At 36.3% G+C, this 16,361-nt stretch overlaps 1 protein-coding gene across 3 annotated transcripts in view; it reads right to left on the bottom strand.

Moving 5' to 3' along the window:
- Window positions 1-1,013: 1,013 nt before the first annotated feature.
- dnajb6b (DnaJ heat shock protein family (Hsp40) member B6b) overlaps window positions 1,014-16,361 on the bottom strand; it is a 31,228-nt gene continuing 15,880 nt past the window's right edge. For 2 of the 3 annotated variants that reach the window (XM_028434294.1, XM_028434295.1), the window contains exons 4-10: window positions 15,587-15,655; window positions 15,298-15,402; window positions 12,201-12,338; window positions 11,726-11,897; window positions 11,570-11,640; window positions 3,043-3,186; window positions 1,014-1,810 (exon numbers count right to left, since the gene is read on the bottom strand). In XM_028434294.1, the coding sequence (XP_028290095.1) occupies window positions 1,701-1,810; window positions 3,043-3,186; window positions 11,570-11,640; window positions 11,726-11,897; window positions 12,201-12,338; window positions 15,298-15,402; window positions 15,587-15,655 (809 nt within the window). In that variant the 3' untranslated portion in view covers window positions 1,014-1,700. Of the gene's footprint in view, window positions 1,811-3,042; window positions 3,187-10,847; window positions 11,641-11,725; window positions 11,898-12,200; window positions 12,339-15,297; window positions 15,403-15,586; window positions 15,656-16,361 lie in introns of those variants that run through there. The other variant, XM_028434296.1, reaches the window with a different exon arrangement.

Genomic DNA, 16,361 nt, shown 5'->3' on the forward strand with positions numbered 1-16,361 from the left:
GTATTTTATCCCTCCTTCAATTCAACTGCAGGCTTTAAAGAGCAGCAGGTAACAACTCTGACAATATGAAATAGCATAATTAGCGCTATTACCAGCTCCCACATCTAAATACAGCGGCTAAAGCTAAGATAGCTTTACAAACACGTTCTGTCTGTTGAAGGTTCTCTTCTACTTTACTAGTAGAACAACATTTTGTGTTTACGAGTCTTACTATTAACAAAAAAGTTTAATTAGTAGTACTAGTAAACTGTTTTTAGTCTACTAGCAGTCCTACAAAATCCAAAAGATTCCCTAGTAGTATTAGTAGACCTAATGCAAATAAAGTAGGAGGGACTATAACTATAATCCAACTCCCTGATTGGTTGTAATAGTTTCAAATGTCAATTGTAAGCCTGAATTGGCTTTTCCTCACCCATATTAAGAATATAAGGCATACTGGTATAACTAGTGACACTTTTCCTTCACTAGTAAAGTAGTAATGTGCACTTGTTTTTGAGTACGAAACATATACAGAACATTGGCTACTAGTAGATTTTACTATTGTTAAAATCACATATATTAAACAAACGTCTTTCCATAGCTCTTGGTTCACAATAAAACTGATTAAAATCCACAGCACAATGGGGGAGCATGGTAACTAAGAACCAGAGCCAGGACCTTTTTATAGATTCTGCTTGTTATGTTTGCCAGTCAGTATTAGTTCTATAATGAGAATATTTGGCCTGTAAACAAAATCATGTAGCAGGTTTTCTGGTGTAACAAGAATTTGGTGAAGGATGGGAAATTTCCAGTTTGACAAGGGAAAGAAAACATTTATATACGGTAGAAACACTGATTTAAAATAAAAACAAACAAAAAAAACTACCAGAGAACAAGAAGTTATTCACTTTGAGCATTTAATAATGAGTCTCATACAAATTTTGTTATTTCCACATTTCCACTCACTGTTTTGATGAGAACAGTCTGTCAAGGACAAACTAGCTGAGGAAAACTGTCATTTGGTTGAATAGAGCTTTTACAAAAAAAAAAAAAAAAAAAATTACAAAGTGACAATTCTGATATATTCACCCGGCACAAAGAATCCTACGATAAAGGAAGCTAATGACTCTAAGTGGAACTGAAGGTAGCTTTTCACCCAGAGGAAGTGGATGTCAAAGACTGGATAATGTTGGCTGTTTGTGTAGGAGGGAGCCAAACATGTTAATCTCTGTGTAATGAAACTCGCTCCTTGGTGCTTTCATTCTGCTCCACGTTCCCATTCCCTGTTTCTCCCTCCCCCTCCTCGTCTCTTCTGAAAGTGGCTCGACCTTCACGTACGCTTACATGCTATAGATCATTTGTGCTGTGATTTTCATGCTTGTTACAAACAAGGCTGCTACGCTAAGCCATCCCTCTAAAAACCTCTCAAACACAAAAACACTGCTGTAACGATGGAAAAGTCCTCTGACAACAGATGAATGTTGGTTCCTAGTGTACACTGTACAGCCACAGTAAATACAGCAGCAGCAAAACAAAAACAAAAAAAAATGTATCGAAACAAAAACAAAACATTGTGGTGAGGTCTCTGCAGGCTAAGATTGATCACTGAAAGCAAGCAGGAGCTACGATCTTCTCTGCAGCTGATAGAAGAGGAAACCATTGGCAGCAGAGGATATATCCACGCCTCTGATATGAGTAATGCCACATGCGGTCGTAGATCTTTAAAAAAATGATCCAAATCCACCGAAACGTGGGAAATGTCGAGGGCCTCTTTTCTTTTTGGACTCGGCCTCCTTTAACCAAAGCTTCTTCCTTTTGGTGTCCGTGTGTCCTTCAAAGGCAAAGGATTGAAAAAATATAAAAATAGAAATTCAAAATGTGAAACAGCCAGTTTTTAAATACATTGTTAAATTTGACATGATTTTGCTGAGAAATATAATTCAATTCAATTCAATTCAACTTTATTTATGTAGCGCAAATTACAACAAAGTCATCTCAAAGCACTTAAAAAAAAATCTAGTCTACTGGTATAGTAAGGAAGAAAGAAACCAGCAAGATCCACATGATCTTGATGCTGGAAATGCTTCCATTTCTATTTTCCAGGATCTCATTGAAAACCTGGCTTGGGTAAAAAAAAAAAAAAAAAAAAAAAGATGAATCGATTTAAATCAATTTTCCTTTGTAGGGCCGGATATCGATTCATAAAAAATCCTAAAATTGAACATTTAATATGTCTTTTTCGACTGTGCAATGCAGTGCTATATAAAATATTTTGAATGTTGCACTAATTTAGAGTTAATTTCACTATTTACAGCATTTTTTGTCTGAGGAAAAATTAAGGAAAATTAGTACTTTGACTGAAATATCCTTGACTAAATTGAAAATTTCATTGAACTGCGAATCGAATCGGGCACTTGTGAATCAAATGGAATCGATGCGTTAACAAATGGATTTTTTTAATAAACACATAAGATCCAGGATATTGTGCTGCTTAGTAGCGCCACAGTAATACCCACTGCTTTTAAATCCAAGTTAAAGGCACTCGTTTTCTCTACACTGAGAAGGACATTTTTATTCATGTCATTGTTGATTTAATATTTTTACTGCTGATTTTTCTGTTGCACTTTTTTTTCTCATGTAAAGCACAATACATTGCCTTGTGTATGAAATGTCTTGCCTTAGCTCATGTATTCAACTTAAAACCATTGTCTTTAAAGGCCGTGTTGGCACCCTGTGCATAGTGAAAGTAAAGATTCCTTCCTGAACTAATGAAGCAGCCAAAATGAAGTGATGGGGGACTGTGTATTGTAGCTAATTACTCAGCTTTTGTGCCTGACTTCCTGACCCTGTGAAGTAAGAACAGAGGGTAGCGCTGACCTCTGCCCGGTACAGCCACGTAGAACAGAGCAGCCTAATGAACATTTCTGCCCTCTGTGTTTACAGCTGCCAATCAAACACACCACTCTGTCACTGCTCTTTGTGTGGCCATCAAACACAAAGGCAGACAATTAGCTGTGCTTATTAGACTGAGAGCCTGGTGTGTACTGTGCATGGTGGGCAGACCTCTCGTTAGGCCGTGCTCCTCCTCTTCCTCAGAAAGGTTCTGGGAGGAGTTCCTCAGGTAGCGTTGGTGCAGACCAAAGCCTGGGAGTGTGTTCTGTCGTCTGCGACGGAACTCATCCTCTGCTGGATCTTTAGCTGTGATGTCTGTGGGTGTGAGGAGAGCAGAGTGGGATAAATGAGTCACTCCTCGGCTTCTCGCTGAGCGGACGGACAGCCAGAGGGGTTCAAATGAACATGAAATCTCTTTTATTCTTCTCAGCCTCTCTATCTTTGAGACTTTTGACATAAGAAGTGAGTTGCAAGTAATGGAAAAGAGACTGTGCCTCCTCAGCCTTTGGCAATGTGAAGACAGTCAGACAGAGAAAAAATAGACACAGTTATTACAGTAGGTTGAGGCATGAGTCCAAAGGGTTTATCAAAGTCAGTCATTTTAAAGAAACTCAAATTACAGAAAACAAGGAGTTCACAGAGTACCTGACCCTACCTTTAAAAAGCCAACTATATATTTATATATGTCGATCATAATTCATCTGACGGATTTGTATTGTGATTTGTCACGTAAATAAAACGGTTATTCTTTTCTTTAGGTAATTTACATTTATATTGAATTAGTGGCAGGGAGGGTATGGGCTGGGGAGAGGGTGGGTGGGGGGGTTATTATGCTGGGAGATTACAGGCAGATCTGGTCGCCATTGTGTTGTGTAATTAAGGCAGTGCAGAGAAGAAGAAAAGAGGCCAGATGCTCGCCGGGCTGGACCTGGTCACAATCTCTGCAACAGCACTTCAAAAATCCCAGGGTTTCAGAATGCATCACAGGTCATGAGACTGGGCAGCTGTGTTTGTGATGCTTTGTGTCGTACCTGAGCAAGCTTTTTAAAAAATGTTTTTTTTCTTCTGTTGGGTCATGATTAAATCTACTACAAAAGTTATTTTTAGTTTTTTGTTTGATGTTTTGTCAAAAAATGCAAATATCGGTACACTGACGCACATTTTCACTGATAACTACGTACTATAGCAGACACGGACAACTGGCACACACACGGCCCTTGGACTCATTTCATGCAACCTCCAAAGTAAACACACAAACTAACTCCAAATATGCACAAACTGACTCAAAAACATAAAAGATTACAGCAAATACACGAGATGTCAACTAAAATCCACAGTTATAATAAAAAATACCCAAAATGACCAATAAAATATAAAAAAGAACAGTAAAACACAAAATGACAAAACAGAAAATACACAAAATGACTCAGTGACTTCAAACACACAAAATAACAACAAAAATATAAAAACTGATTCAAAACACAGAACGCAATTGCAAAATCACACAAAATAAATCCAAAAAACAGGAAAATAGATCAAATAACAACAAAAATACATAAAAATCTGTTGTTCTTTCCTGTATTTTTGCTCAGTTTGGTGATTATTCTAAATGCTGACATAAATGTTTACATTGTGGCCCTCATATCAGATACAATCACATTTTTGTGGCCCTCGTTGTAATAAAAGCTGCCCATCTCCGATCTATAGAATGAACCTAACATACATTTTCTAGACTGTGGAGGAAAGGTCGTACATGGATTACACCCACACACGCCTTGGGAAAACATGCTAACTCCACTCTAAACATTCCTAGGTCCAACCAAAGCCGGTACTTTCCTAATGAGAGGCACATATGCAAATTATTAGGCCAGTGTGCTGCATCTAAACTTAACAAACCCCTGAAAGAACACTGACTTGACCCCACAATGGGAGACCAGCTCCCAGTAGACTGCAGGACAAATGGTGGTTGAGCTCTTCACCGTGCAGCTGAGAAAACCTAATCCCAAACTCTATTTGTGTTTGGATCCTATCAGGTGAAGTGTGAGGACTAGATTAGGACAAATAGCTTGTCAATACAAGGCTGTGTGCTTCATCCTAGTTTCCTTTACTTTCATTTGCATTCAATATGTATTTTTTTTTATGCATCCAAAAGGATTTGGGAATCACAGTAGAGTGTAATGCAGGGATTCTGTGCATGTTACAGGGGGGACATGGGAACATTTGTCAATTACATGGAGAGAACACATTTATTTGTATGTGTGCACCCTATCATTTTACCCTTTCTATCCATAAATAATAACACGTGGCACGACTCAATAGGTTAAGATCAAAATGACAAATATAGAACATTTCTGACACATATGATTAATAGATGTGGGACGTTACACTTTGTCCACGATATGATACAATAGACAATAATAAGCTCACAATACAATATTTTTTGGGGGAAAAACAAAGACAAAAATATTGCACTTGGAAAAATAAGATACTTACTCGTCCTTTTCAACTCAATGGGAATTTATAAAATAAGCATAAACCGTAACAACCCCAAATACAATTGGTGACCTTGACAGTACATTGTGACATTTTTTGATATCATCCCACCTCTAATGATAAAGAGCTTATACTGTACTTCTGGTTAATGCTTTAGCCTGTAGACGGAATCCTGGGACCATTTTTGATGGAGTTTGCATGTTCTCTCGACAGGTTAACTATGTTTTAAACTGGGAAATTGTTGGTGTGTGTGTGTGTGTTCTGTCTCAGTTCTTTGTCACTGGGTTAGAAACCAATACGCTACTGTGCTCCTCTACAGGATAAAATTGGGAAGAATGGGAATAAATGAATAAATTATGCAACTTGATAACATGTTTGAGTTATCAATCACCTTTTCATCATGGTTAGATGCTCATCACAAAGAGAAACTGATTTTTTTCTGGGTCAAAGATGTCATTTGAAGGAGAGTGAAGCCTGTTGGGTTCAACTCTTTGATCTGAAAGTGTCTGTCATCTGTGCACAGCCTGAACAATGTGGAATATGAGCACATTCATTTATAAACACACCTGGCGTGATTTACCCTATACCTGGATACCTGGAACTTCAGCAGACCAGTAATAAAAAGCTGTTCAAAGGGAAGTAAACCCAACACGACAAATACAACTATATACTTTAAACCATTTGAATGTGATGAATGTCATTTTATTCATGTTCTCTAGTAAATAATGCAGTGGTTCTCAAACTTTTTTGGCTCAAGTTTCCCATTTTTCTTATATCTGAATCCAAGTACCCCCTTTGACTACAACATTTTGCATAGAAAACTATGCACATTTGAAAGAATCTCATTTTGTAAATAAGTGGAAACAAACAGTATTTAGTGCAGAGGTTCACATCCTTATTTGGATCGTGACCCCATTTTGATATCGAGAAATTGCTTTTGATGATGTTTGAGCTCAGTTTTCAGCGATTTTTCAATCATCATTTTTGAAATTTCAAAAATCTGTTTTCATTTTTCACACTTTATATGTTCATTTTCCACTCTCTCTCAAGTACCCGATTTGAGAAATACTGCAATATAGGGTACTTTTAAGTTAAATATTTTGGGAGAGCAGCAAATTCACACATTTTTCATTAAAAATACTGGCCCACACTATTTAGAAACGCCTTTTCAAGGTCAATTTACTGAATTGTACACTTTCCTTATATCTACCACCAATACAATAAAAAAAAATGGTAAAAACTCACAATTTTTAACAATGATTTGTCTCCAACTTGTCAAGAACATAAATCCCAAATTCCAAGTGGAAACTATAAACACTCTAGGAGGAGTTTGCTTTTAAAGACAGTGTGGTTTGGCCAAAAATTGAGAAAAAAGTGCCAAATTTGGCCTGCTAAATTAAAAATTGCAGACTTCCTTTTGAAATTACGTTGTAGGTCCAAATTACATTTTTGCTTGTCACGGTTCACTGCATATACCTACTGAATGCCATCCAGCTAGTTAAAACCAATGAAAAATTACAAACTCTAGGTGGCACTAACAAGTCCTGAAATTGCATCAAAAACTACGCGTCAAATTTTTCACTAAACTATACCTACCGCCAAATTTTATGAAATTGCACTGACGGGAAAAGCCGAAAAAATCCATGTAAAGAATGAAGAAAATTTGTTCCGGGAACTAAAGGGCCTTCGCACCACTTTTTGTGCTCGAGTCCTAATAAAGGGCATAAAGCCCTTTTTTACTAAAACAGGTTGGTGGCCAAAAGTGACCAAGGCAAAATCGCGACGGGGTACCTATCCAAAATTGTTCAGAATACACTATTCCATGTGCACCAATTTTGGTGTTTTATGCAAATTTGATCAATTGATCTGAAATATCAGTCTATGTTGTACAATAGTGCCAGATTGTGTCCAGCAGACCACCGTCTCTGAGCTGAAGACATCTCCTGTCCTGCTGATGTGACTCCACTGCTGAGCACAGAGATACAGTCTGTGTCCTTGTTCAGACACAGGCAGCTTATCTCTGCCATCGTTCATTAAGTGCTCCCTGGATCAGAGCCGAGCAGAGGAAGCTGTCAGTCAGGAAAAGGTAAGAAGAGTCTTTTCCTCGACAATTCAAACCCAGATCCTGCTTTGAAGCAAAGAGAAACCATCTCTCATGGAGGAGTTTAACACAGGGACAGAAAATCACTGTACACTGTCTCATCATAGGAGAGATGGATGGAGGAATGGTGAACAAGGTTTATTGAACAAGATTTCTAATGGGCCTCTATTGCAGAAACCCAGCCTTATCATTCATCATTTACCACCAACATAGAGTTCACATTTGAATGAAATCTCACACTAATGCTAAGAGTTATTAGTGAAGATCATTGATTGAACTATACTGCTTTAAAGTTACAGGTTTCTACTCATCTTAATGAAGTACTGCTGTCCATTTTGTGTTCAAACAGTGACATCTAGTGGCTGAAAGTGTATCCACAAACAAATCCACCATTAAAATCCTTGAGTCATTGACCAGAGGTGAAAGTAACGGGTTACAAGTACTCACGTTACTGTAAATGAGTTGCTTTTATGGGTACTTGTACTTTTTTTATGTATATTTCTAAATCAGTCATTTTTAATTGTACTTAAGTAAAATACTTTTTTAAAGAAGTAATTCATAAAATTTCTACACCCAACTCCAATGAGTAAGTTATTATTTTTTTGTTTTAAAATGATCAACAGACATTGTGAAACTACAAAAAAAATAAAATGACCAGACAACAATCTAATGTATAACATCATAGACGAGCAACCAGATTAAATGTAATGCACCGCGCCAGAACTGCATTGAATGATGGTTTTCTCAATATTTGAGTTCATAAATTTATACTTGGAACCTGAGATTTTTTTTATTTTGAATTTAATTCATTGGCGTTATGTTAACTATATTAATATTTTTTTTTACATTTTGATAAACCTTTTATTTTATACAGATGCCTTTGTGGAAAATAAATAAAGTTCTAATCATGCAAGATTTAATCTCTTCCTTCATAAGTTTATACATTTCACTGTATGCAAGGCAACCATGGCAAGATTTATTACCAAAAATAAACATGAGGGGTGAAAGTAACTATTAACTTTTACTTTGAGTACTACCGGTATTTAATTGAGCTTTTTACTTGTACATGAGTACAATTTCAATCAAGTAACAATACTTCTACTTGAGTAGGATATATCAGTACTCTTTATACCTCTAAATGAGTGCATTATACTGTTATGCTACTGGAAACGTATTTTTCCTTAAGGGAATATGCCCAAAACCATTAGATAAGATTAGACCATAAGATCTTTGCTGTTCTATTTCAGTGTCTTCATGTGCTTGTTGGACAGATAGACTGAGATATGATGTAAACATGACCGCCCATTGGTTTGAGTAATAAATGTTCCAATCACATTAAAATTAAAGCACAATTTAAACCAAAATCATTATTTTTGCATAAATGGATCTTTTCACCAGGGTTGCAGCTAAGGGTGTAAGAAAACATTGATTCGGTGATATATCGCGATATTTCACCGTGTGATCATCACATCAATCAAAAAATATATATATATATTTTTTTTTTTTTTCAACAAAATATAAAGATTTAATTGTGCAAACATATGCATAGCACGTAAACGCCAGGTCACTAGGTGTCAGTGAACCACATCAGACTTTGTTAAACTATCTCACTCCTCTATGCTTTTTATCTGAAAGTTAATTGCACTTTTTTTCATAAAACTGGGAACTTTTATAGATGGATACTTTTTTTTTTAAGTATTTAAGAAATTAACAGAATTAGAATTTGTTGTAGAAGCAAAAATTAAACGTTTTTGAAAAATAAACTTGGTTTTTGATATTGGTACTTGGATTACAGTTAGTTACCAATTACTTGATCTCACAAGTACAAAAAAATGCATTTCATACCGTTTTATACTGTTAAGGTGAAATGTGTAATTATTGATATTGCGATATATATATCGTACTGTTTAGTATCGGGATATATTGTATCGGGACATGCGAATCGTGTATCATGTCGGCAGATTCATAGCAATGCACACCCCTAACTGCAGCTCTTATTAACCTAATTTTGGTACATCTTAAGAAACATTTAATCATTCTATCCTATTACTCGACAAGTCATTTCAAATCAGTTACAATCAGATGCAAATTCACTTGATACATGCATTCATTTTTAATCTGATGCAATGCTTTTCTTCCTTTCTTGCTGTGATTTGTCTTTTGTCTCCAGATTTATTCATGCAGATATCATTGTGAGTGACCACACTGTTTAATAAACATTAAATAAATCAAAAACAGAATGACATCATTAAAACGACTTGTGATTATTTGATGCTGATGTGGGTGGATGTTGTTAGTCAATGTCAAAAAAATATTTCTGTTTAAAAATGGTGGAATTAAAACATCATTCAAAGATTGATATGAATAATGAAAGATTGAAACAGCCAGACTGTATACAATATACTGTTGAACACCCAACATTTACACAGTTTGGGAATTTTTCTTCATATAACCTATTTTGTTTATTTTTAAAACAACACTGGGAAGTTTGCTAGATTTCCAATGCATTTTTCCTTTTAAATTGTATATTCTTATAAGAAACAAGGCCAGAGCTCTAGTTTATCCCTATACAAAATAAATGTTTCCTGTAAATTTACATTCTGTACTAAGTATAAAAAATATTTAATGTAAGCTGAAGCCCACCTTAGTTTCAAGCACAGCAAAAAACAATTAAACCAAAAACATGTGAAACAAACCGAGAATAGGTGTGATTTCCAACAATTGGGAAACAATCTATTTAAAAAAAATTAAATGAAAACAAGTGGAGAGCAATGTCACTTCTTATGGGAGCTCCACCCACTCACGCCAGAGGGACTTATGTAAACAAACTAGCCCTGGGCACATTCCTCAAGACGCCCGCACGCCTCCCTGTGTAATGTGACCTCTAAACTGTAATCACACCGTCAGCAGCATTCAGGTTCTGATATACAGTAGACTGTTGGACTAGTCAAACAGAATGCATCATTAGCCCCTAACCAACCTGTAAATTAGCAAAATAAAAGGGGAGGTGAGGAACATGAAAAGAGAAAAAGAGAGTCCTGGATATTTACTTCATCAGGGTAAATACGACCTACCGTAAAACGCTCATTGCTTGATGAGATAGGAATCCATTTTGTGAAGAAAACTTCTTGTTTGAGGTGTTAATGTAATCATTCCAAACACACATTAGCACTGTGCTGTCATCATCCCCGAGACTCAGGCATTAGTAGGTTAAAATAATGCACATGGTTGATGGACAGTGAGTGTTCAGAACAAGCAGTTGCTGCAATTCTCTTTTTATTGCCGTTGTGTGAAGCAAAAATGTGATACAACTCACACACACACACACTGAGAATATATCAGGAAGCAATCAAGCCAAAAAAAACATGACACAGACACTATGTGATGTCAGCAGCTTCTCCACCACGTTCCACCAAATCCAGTTTATTGACCGAATCAAAAACGTAAATATTCTTTCTTTTGTACAAAGTAAGAAAGGTGTTGTGGCGTCCCAGTTACAGAAAACCCAAAGCAGCCGTTCTGAAGTGGCAACCATGCACAAACAAACCAAGCACTCTGACATTTTTTAAATGTGCAAACAAATGTCAAAGAATGAATAAAAAGCACATTGTTAATATTAATTTATTAATCATCATTATCACTCTTTTTACACACACATGAACATGGTCATAGTTAACAAGTTAGAAAGGTGAAGTTCAAGTTTAACAAATCAGGGTGAGGTGGTTAAGCATTTCATTCATTGGTTAAATCAGTCCAAAAAAAAAAAAAAAAATGACATGCAGAAGTTTTCTAACACCCTGCTACAACAACTGAGACAGTTTTCACCTCCAAAAGTAAAAATAAACACAAGAATTCCGTGCATTTTGCACAGAGCAGGACAGACATTTCAAATACCTCAAAAAAACAGAACATAAAAGAGCTGGTCCCTCCCCCAAAAACATATGGAATAAATAGAAACAAATAGAAATACTGTGGGGACGACTGGACTTCCCTGCAGCTAAACTAAAAATGAGAATGTTGTTCTTTGGGCGTGAGATGCAAGAAGACACAGAATCTGCGCTCACATGTTTTACTTGTTATCCAGTCTTAGTTGCTGCTCCTTACCATTAACTGTAAGAGATTTTAACTGACCGTCCTCCACCACCTCCACCCGCTCCTGGCCGTTCTCCACAATCCTGTCCCAGAGAAAATGTGAGGAAATGTTACAGCTACAGAGATCACAGGAAGCTTCTTTAATCTGGGGTTTGTTTAGGCACGTACCGTTTTGTGGTAATTTTTCTGCCGTTGACAAATTTTGTAGAGGTTGACACCGATTTAAAGTTACCCCCCCCTCCTCCTCCTCCCCCTCCTCCTCCTCCTCCGCCACCTCCGAAGGATGAAGAAGAAAAGGAGGTGAAGCCTCCTCCGCCGATTTCTCCAAACGAGTTAAAACCTGAAAGATGATTCAACAACATGTACTATTTGTTATTATTCATGTTGAACCCAAGGAAATACAACAGTAATGATTGGCTGGTTGATTCCTATCAATAAAATGAAGTTTTTTGTTGTGATTTGTCATCCCTCCTTCCACCCGTGTTCTCCCTTTGACAGTCACACGGCTGGCAGAATGAGATTTCTTCAAACACATTATTTATTGAAGCCAAGGAGCTACAGTATCTGTAACACACACTAGACACTCTGTGGATAGACAGCATAAACTAAAGTGTGGAGGCTTTCTTTGTTGCTGTGAACTCACCTGTATCAAACCCTGAGAAGCTGGCTCCAAACGCTGGAAAGCCTCCAAAACCAAAGACAGAACCGCCCATCCTGTTCTGATTGGAGCCTCGCTGCTGACTGCGGCTTCCTCCGAAGAAATTGTCAAAATGGTCGTCAGCTGCAGAGAAGGTTTGGTGTTATCAAATCAGCACAGACCGTACAGATGTCATTATTCATTCATTGTAGGTTTTTAAATGCACACCAATGGCCATTTCCCATTTAAATCCCCATAGGCCCGTTCCATAATCTGCACAGCCAATTTGGGTCAACCTGGCAGAAATCCTGCATCAATGAAACATAACTGAGCAGGTCCTGAAGTTGAGCCTTCATACAGTGGAGAACAGACAGGTGTTGACAGCATCTAAAAAAAATTGGGTTTTGAACTTCCATTATATAACCATCAGAGGCATCCAAGCTTTAAACCATAATTCACTTTAAATAAATACATTCCATGTCCTCTGAATCACCCATTAGGTTAAACATGGATAATGTGTTGCATCTGAGAACAAGAGGTTTTTTTAGCCAAGTTTTGGAAGTCATGCCTGAATTTAACTCTCCCCGGTGTCCCTTAAAAGAAATCATTATAATAATTAAAAACAGTGTTTATTTTAAACTATCCTTTGAAAACTTTAATTTTATGATGATATATCTAATACAATTCTTAAGCTTGTATGTATGTAAGCAAATAACTCATGGGACAACTTTGTTCTTCAGCTGTAACAGCTTATAGAGCAGCAATGTTTTTAACACGTTAAGTAGAGTTTTATATCAAGGTAATAGAAATAATGTGTATGTGTGGTTTGGGGGTGAGGGGGAGACGGGATTCATGACGCATTTATGTTGTGCTCAGTGATCATATATTACATTACTGCTTGTTGTGAATTACAATTTGTCTCTACAGTTAATTGTATATTTTGAACGATGTCCATTTCAAAATGTTTACTGTGTATTTGTATGCATACATTTTATAGTATCTTTTTTTTCTCTGTTACTGCACCAAAGTAGCTTAATTCATATTTGTATAAGGATGTTGGTGATCACTGTTTTTGTCTATATCTGGATGTCATAGCCCACTGTTCTAAATAAAAGCAAAAAAAAGAAAACTTTATTTAAAAAAAAAAAAGAAAAAAGAAATTTTGTTTAATGCATCTTCATTATCACACTTGTAGAATTTATCTTTTAACATTTCTGATGTTTACTGAAGACAAAAATAACCCTGTTTGTCTTTAAGTATCAAACAAAGATCTTTCAGTCATTTCCAGACAAAGAACATTGAACGCCAACTTGTTTTTTTTTTTTTTGGTTTTTTTTCCCTAACTTGTTTTTAAACTTTGTCCTGGTAACGTCATGCTGTGCGTCCAGTGAGCAGTGGGATACATCAGTCGGCTGATGTCAGCCTCTATTTTATTTTCTCACATGTTTATCTAATGATAGCTGTTCTTGGAAGACGGCTCGGCCTTTGCCGCTGTGAGTTGGTCTGACCAGTATTTCAGGACTCGACCTCCTGCCTGTGCCCCGAGCCTGTTGGCCACTATGTTCTGGCTGACCAGTTTCAGAACAGGCAGGACCCAAGGTCTCGAGTAGATTTATTATTCTTACATTTATTGCCAACTTTCTGTCAGAAACCAAACTGGATAGTAAGACTAGTGTGAAAATAAACAAGAGTATCAAAAAAAATATTTGTTTGGTTTCAGACAAGCCAAAATAATAGATGGAGTCACTCCACTTAAAGCTGCTAGTTCCTAAATGCATCTGAATTAGAGTTCCACTTCTTCCCACCAGTCTACATTGCTTATACCATGTGATCAGTCACACACACTAAGAGTTATTACATCTGCTTTTGTTTTAATACAGAAGCTATTTTGGAAAGCATTCCAGTTGAGTGATGTAGACTCTCCGATCCATCCTCTGCCTGCATCTGAACTCCATATTTAGAGCTACAGGCGATCATCTACTCACGCCTTCAAATCAGCCGTTAGCTGAAGCCAGGCGTTAAACCTGCAGTGCTACAGCGTACCACGGTATACTATAGAGACGATAAAACTGTTCGTCTCATGGGTCGGAACAATCTCAGTTCCTCTTCTAAAACGTTATCCGATTTAACAACAATGTGTGCTTTCTTTTCTTCAGGATGGGGAAACAAACGATTATTTATATTTGAGGAAAAAACTTTTGGAGTTTTTTTTAATGAGCTTATCAAAACCAAATCAAATGTGGGTCACTTGTGGTCCCTCAAACTAATTTTGTGCAGCCCCCAAAGTAAACAAGGACTCAAAATATACATAAAATGTATCTAAAAAAACAGCAAAATACACAAAATGACAAAATATGCAGAAGATGACAAAAATCTACAATATGACTCCAAAAACATACACATCTATACAAAACAATATCTATACCACAGGGCAACAAAATTACACAAAATGACCACAAAAATACAACAAAAAACATATTTTTTTTAAATGGCAACAAAGCACAAGTATTACTCCAAATTACATAAACAATGACTCTAAATTATCGTACCACAAAAACATTAAAAAAATTTGCAGAAAAACACAGAATGACAATAAATCTACACAAAATGACTCGTAACACACACAAGAGCCAAAAACACAAATAAGGACTGAAAACGCACAGAACGAGAACAAAAATACACAGAATTAATTTTAAAAAAAACACACAAAACTACAACAAAAACCTTTTTTTGTTTTGTTTCTTGTAGTAATTCTCAGATTATTCTTAATCATTCTAAATGCTTTCATGAATGTTGATACTTTGGCTCTCGGATCCAAACATCACATTTTTGTGGCCCCCGCTGTGATAACAGTAGGCCATCTGTGCTGTATATAAACATATAGTATTCAAAACACTAAGCACACCAATTAGGAAACAGAAAAATCAATATTTTTTTCTTCTATTTGTCCCTGTTAACTACTGCAGGCACACACTACCTGTATGATTTCTTATGTTGGGAAGTTAACACCAACTGTGCGTGTTATCACACATTCTCATGCTTTTTTTTGTCATTTCTTACATTTTGAGGTGAAACTTATGCTGTAAAAAAGTGATTAACTTACGAAAAATATCTGCAAATGGATCTCTGCCGCCAAAGAAATCCCTGAATACATCTTCAGGATTACGGAATGTGAAGCCGCCACCACCAAAATGATCATAATAACCACCTGGGGAAAAAAAAGAAATAAAAACCTGTCACTTTTATAGTCAATACATAGCAAATATGAGATTTTACAAACCCAAGCCCATACATATTGTGACATGTTTCAGGTTTACATAAGACAAAAAAAATGATTAGGAATAACAAGATAACTTGAGTGTGTTGTGTATTTCAGGTCCAGGTCTTCTTACCTCCACCTCCTCCTCCGCCTGCTGAGAGACCCTCTTTACCATATCTGTCATAAATATTCCTCTTGTTTTCTGAAATTAAAGAGTTCAAAAACAACGATTACATTAAATAAACCAACAGGAGGTATTAGAGTTTCCTTTGAAATTAGAAAAGAAAACATCATTAAGGGGCACAAGTGGGCCAAATCAACAAAGAAGCTGGAGGATTTTAAAAAGACTAAAAAAAAATACATTGTAAAGACTGTATAACTTATATCTACATATCTGTTAAACGTTTGCACCCCAGTATAGTTTCTGCAATGTGCATACAACAGATGTCCAGAGGAGAAATATTGGTCAAATGGCACTCATAGCCTTTGAATCAGTGGTTCCAATTTTGATATCACAAATTTTTGGCGACCCCAGAGACATTTTTTTTCTTCTAGATATAGCTTTTGATAAGGTTTGTTGTTGCTATGATGCACAAAGTGACAAGTTGTGCCAGCTGATATATTAGAGGATTGTGTGTGGTGCTATAATTTGGAAATTTGAATTTAAAAACAAATTTTTAATCAGTGTATTGTTTATTATCAACTACTAGACATTTCAGTGGACCCCATTTGAATTCTAGGCAACCCCAATATTGAAAAAAACTGCTTTAAATGATAATTTGTAAAAGGAAAGTCATTAACTGTGCATAACAAACAACTACCTCACACTCAAAAATGTCATTTGTCAGCTGTCATTTTAATTCTATGGTAAGAATTCTCTGGAATGGCCCACGTGCAATCAAACTAGT

Source organism: Gouania willdenowi, chromosome 20 (assembly GCF_900634775.1).
Source record: "Gouania willdenowi chromosome 20, fGouWil2.1, whole genome shotgun sequence".
Taxonomy (NCBI): domain Eukaryota; kingdom Metazoa; phylum Chordata; class Actinopteri; order Blenniiformes; family Gobiesocidae; genus Gouania; species Gouania willdenowi.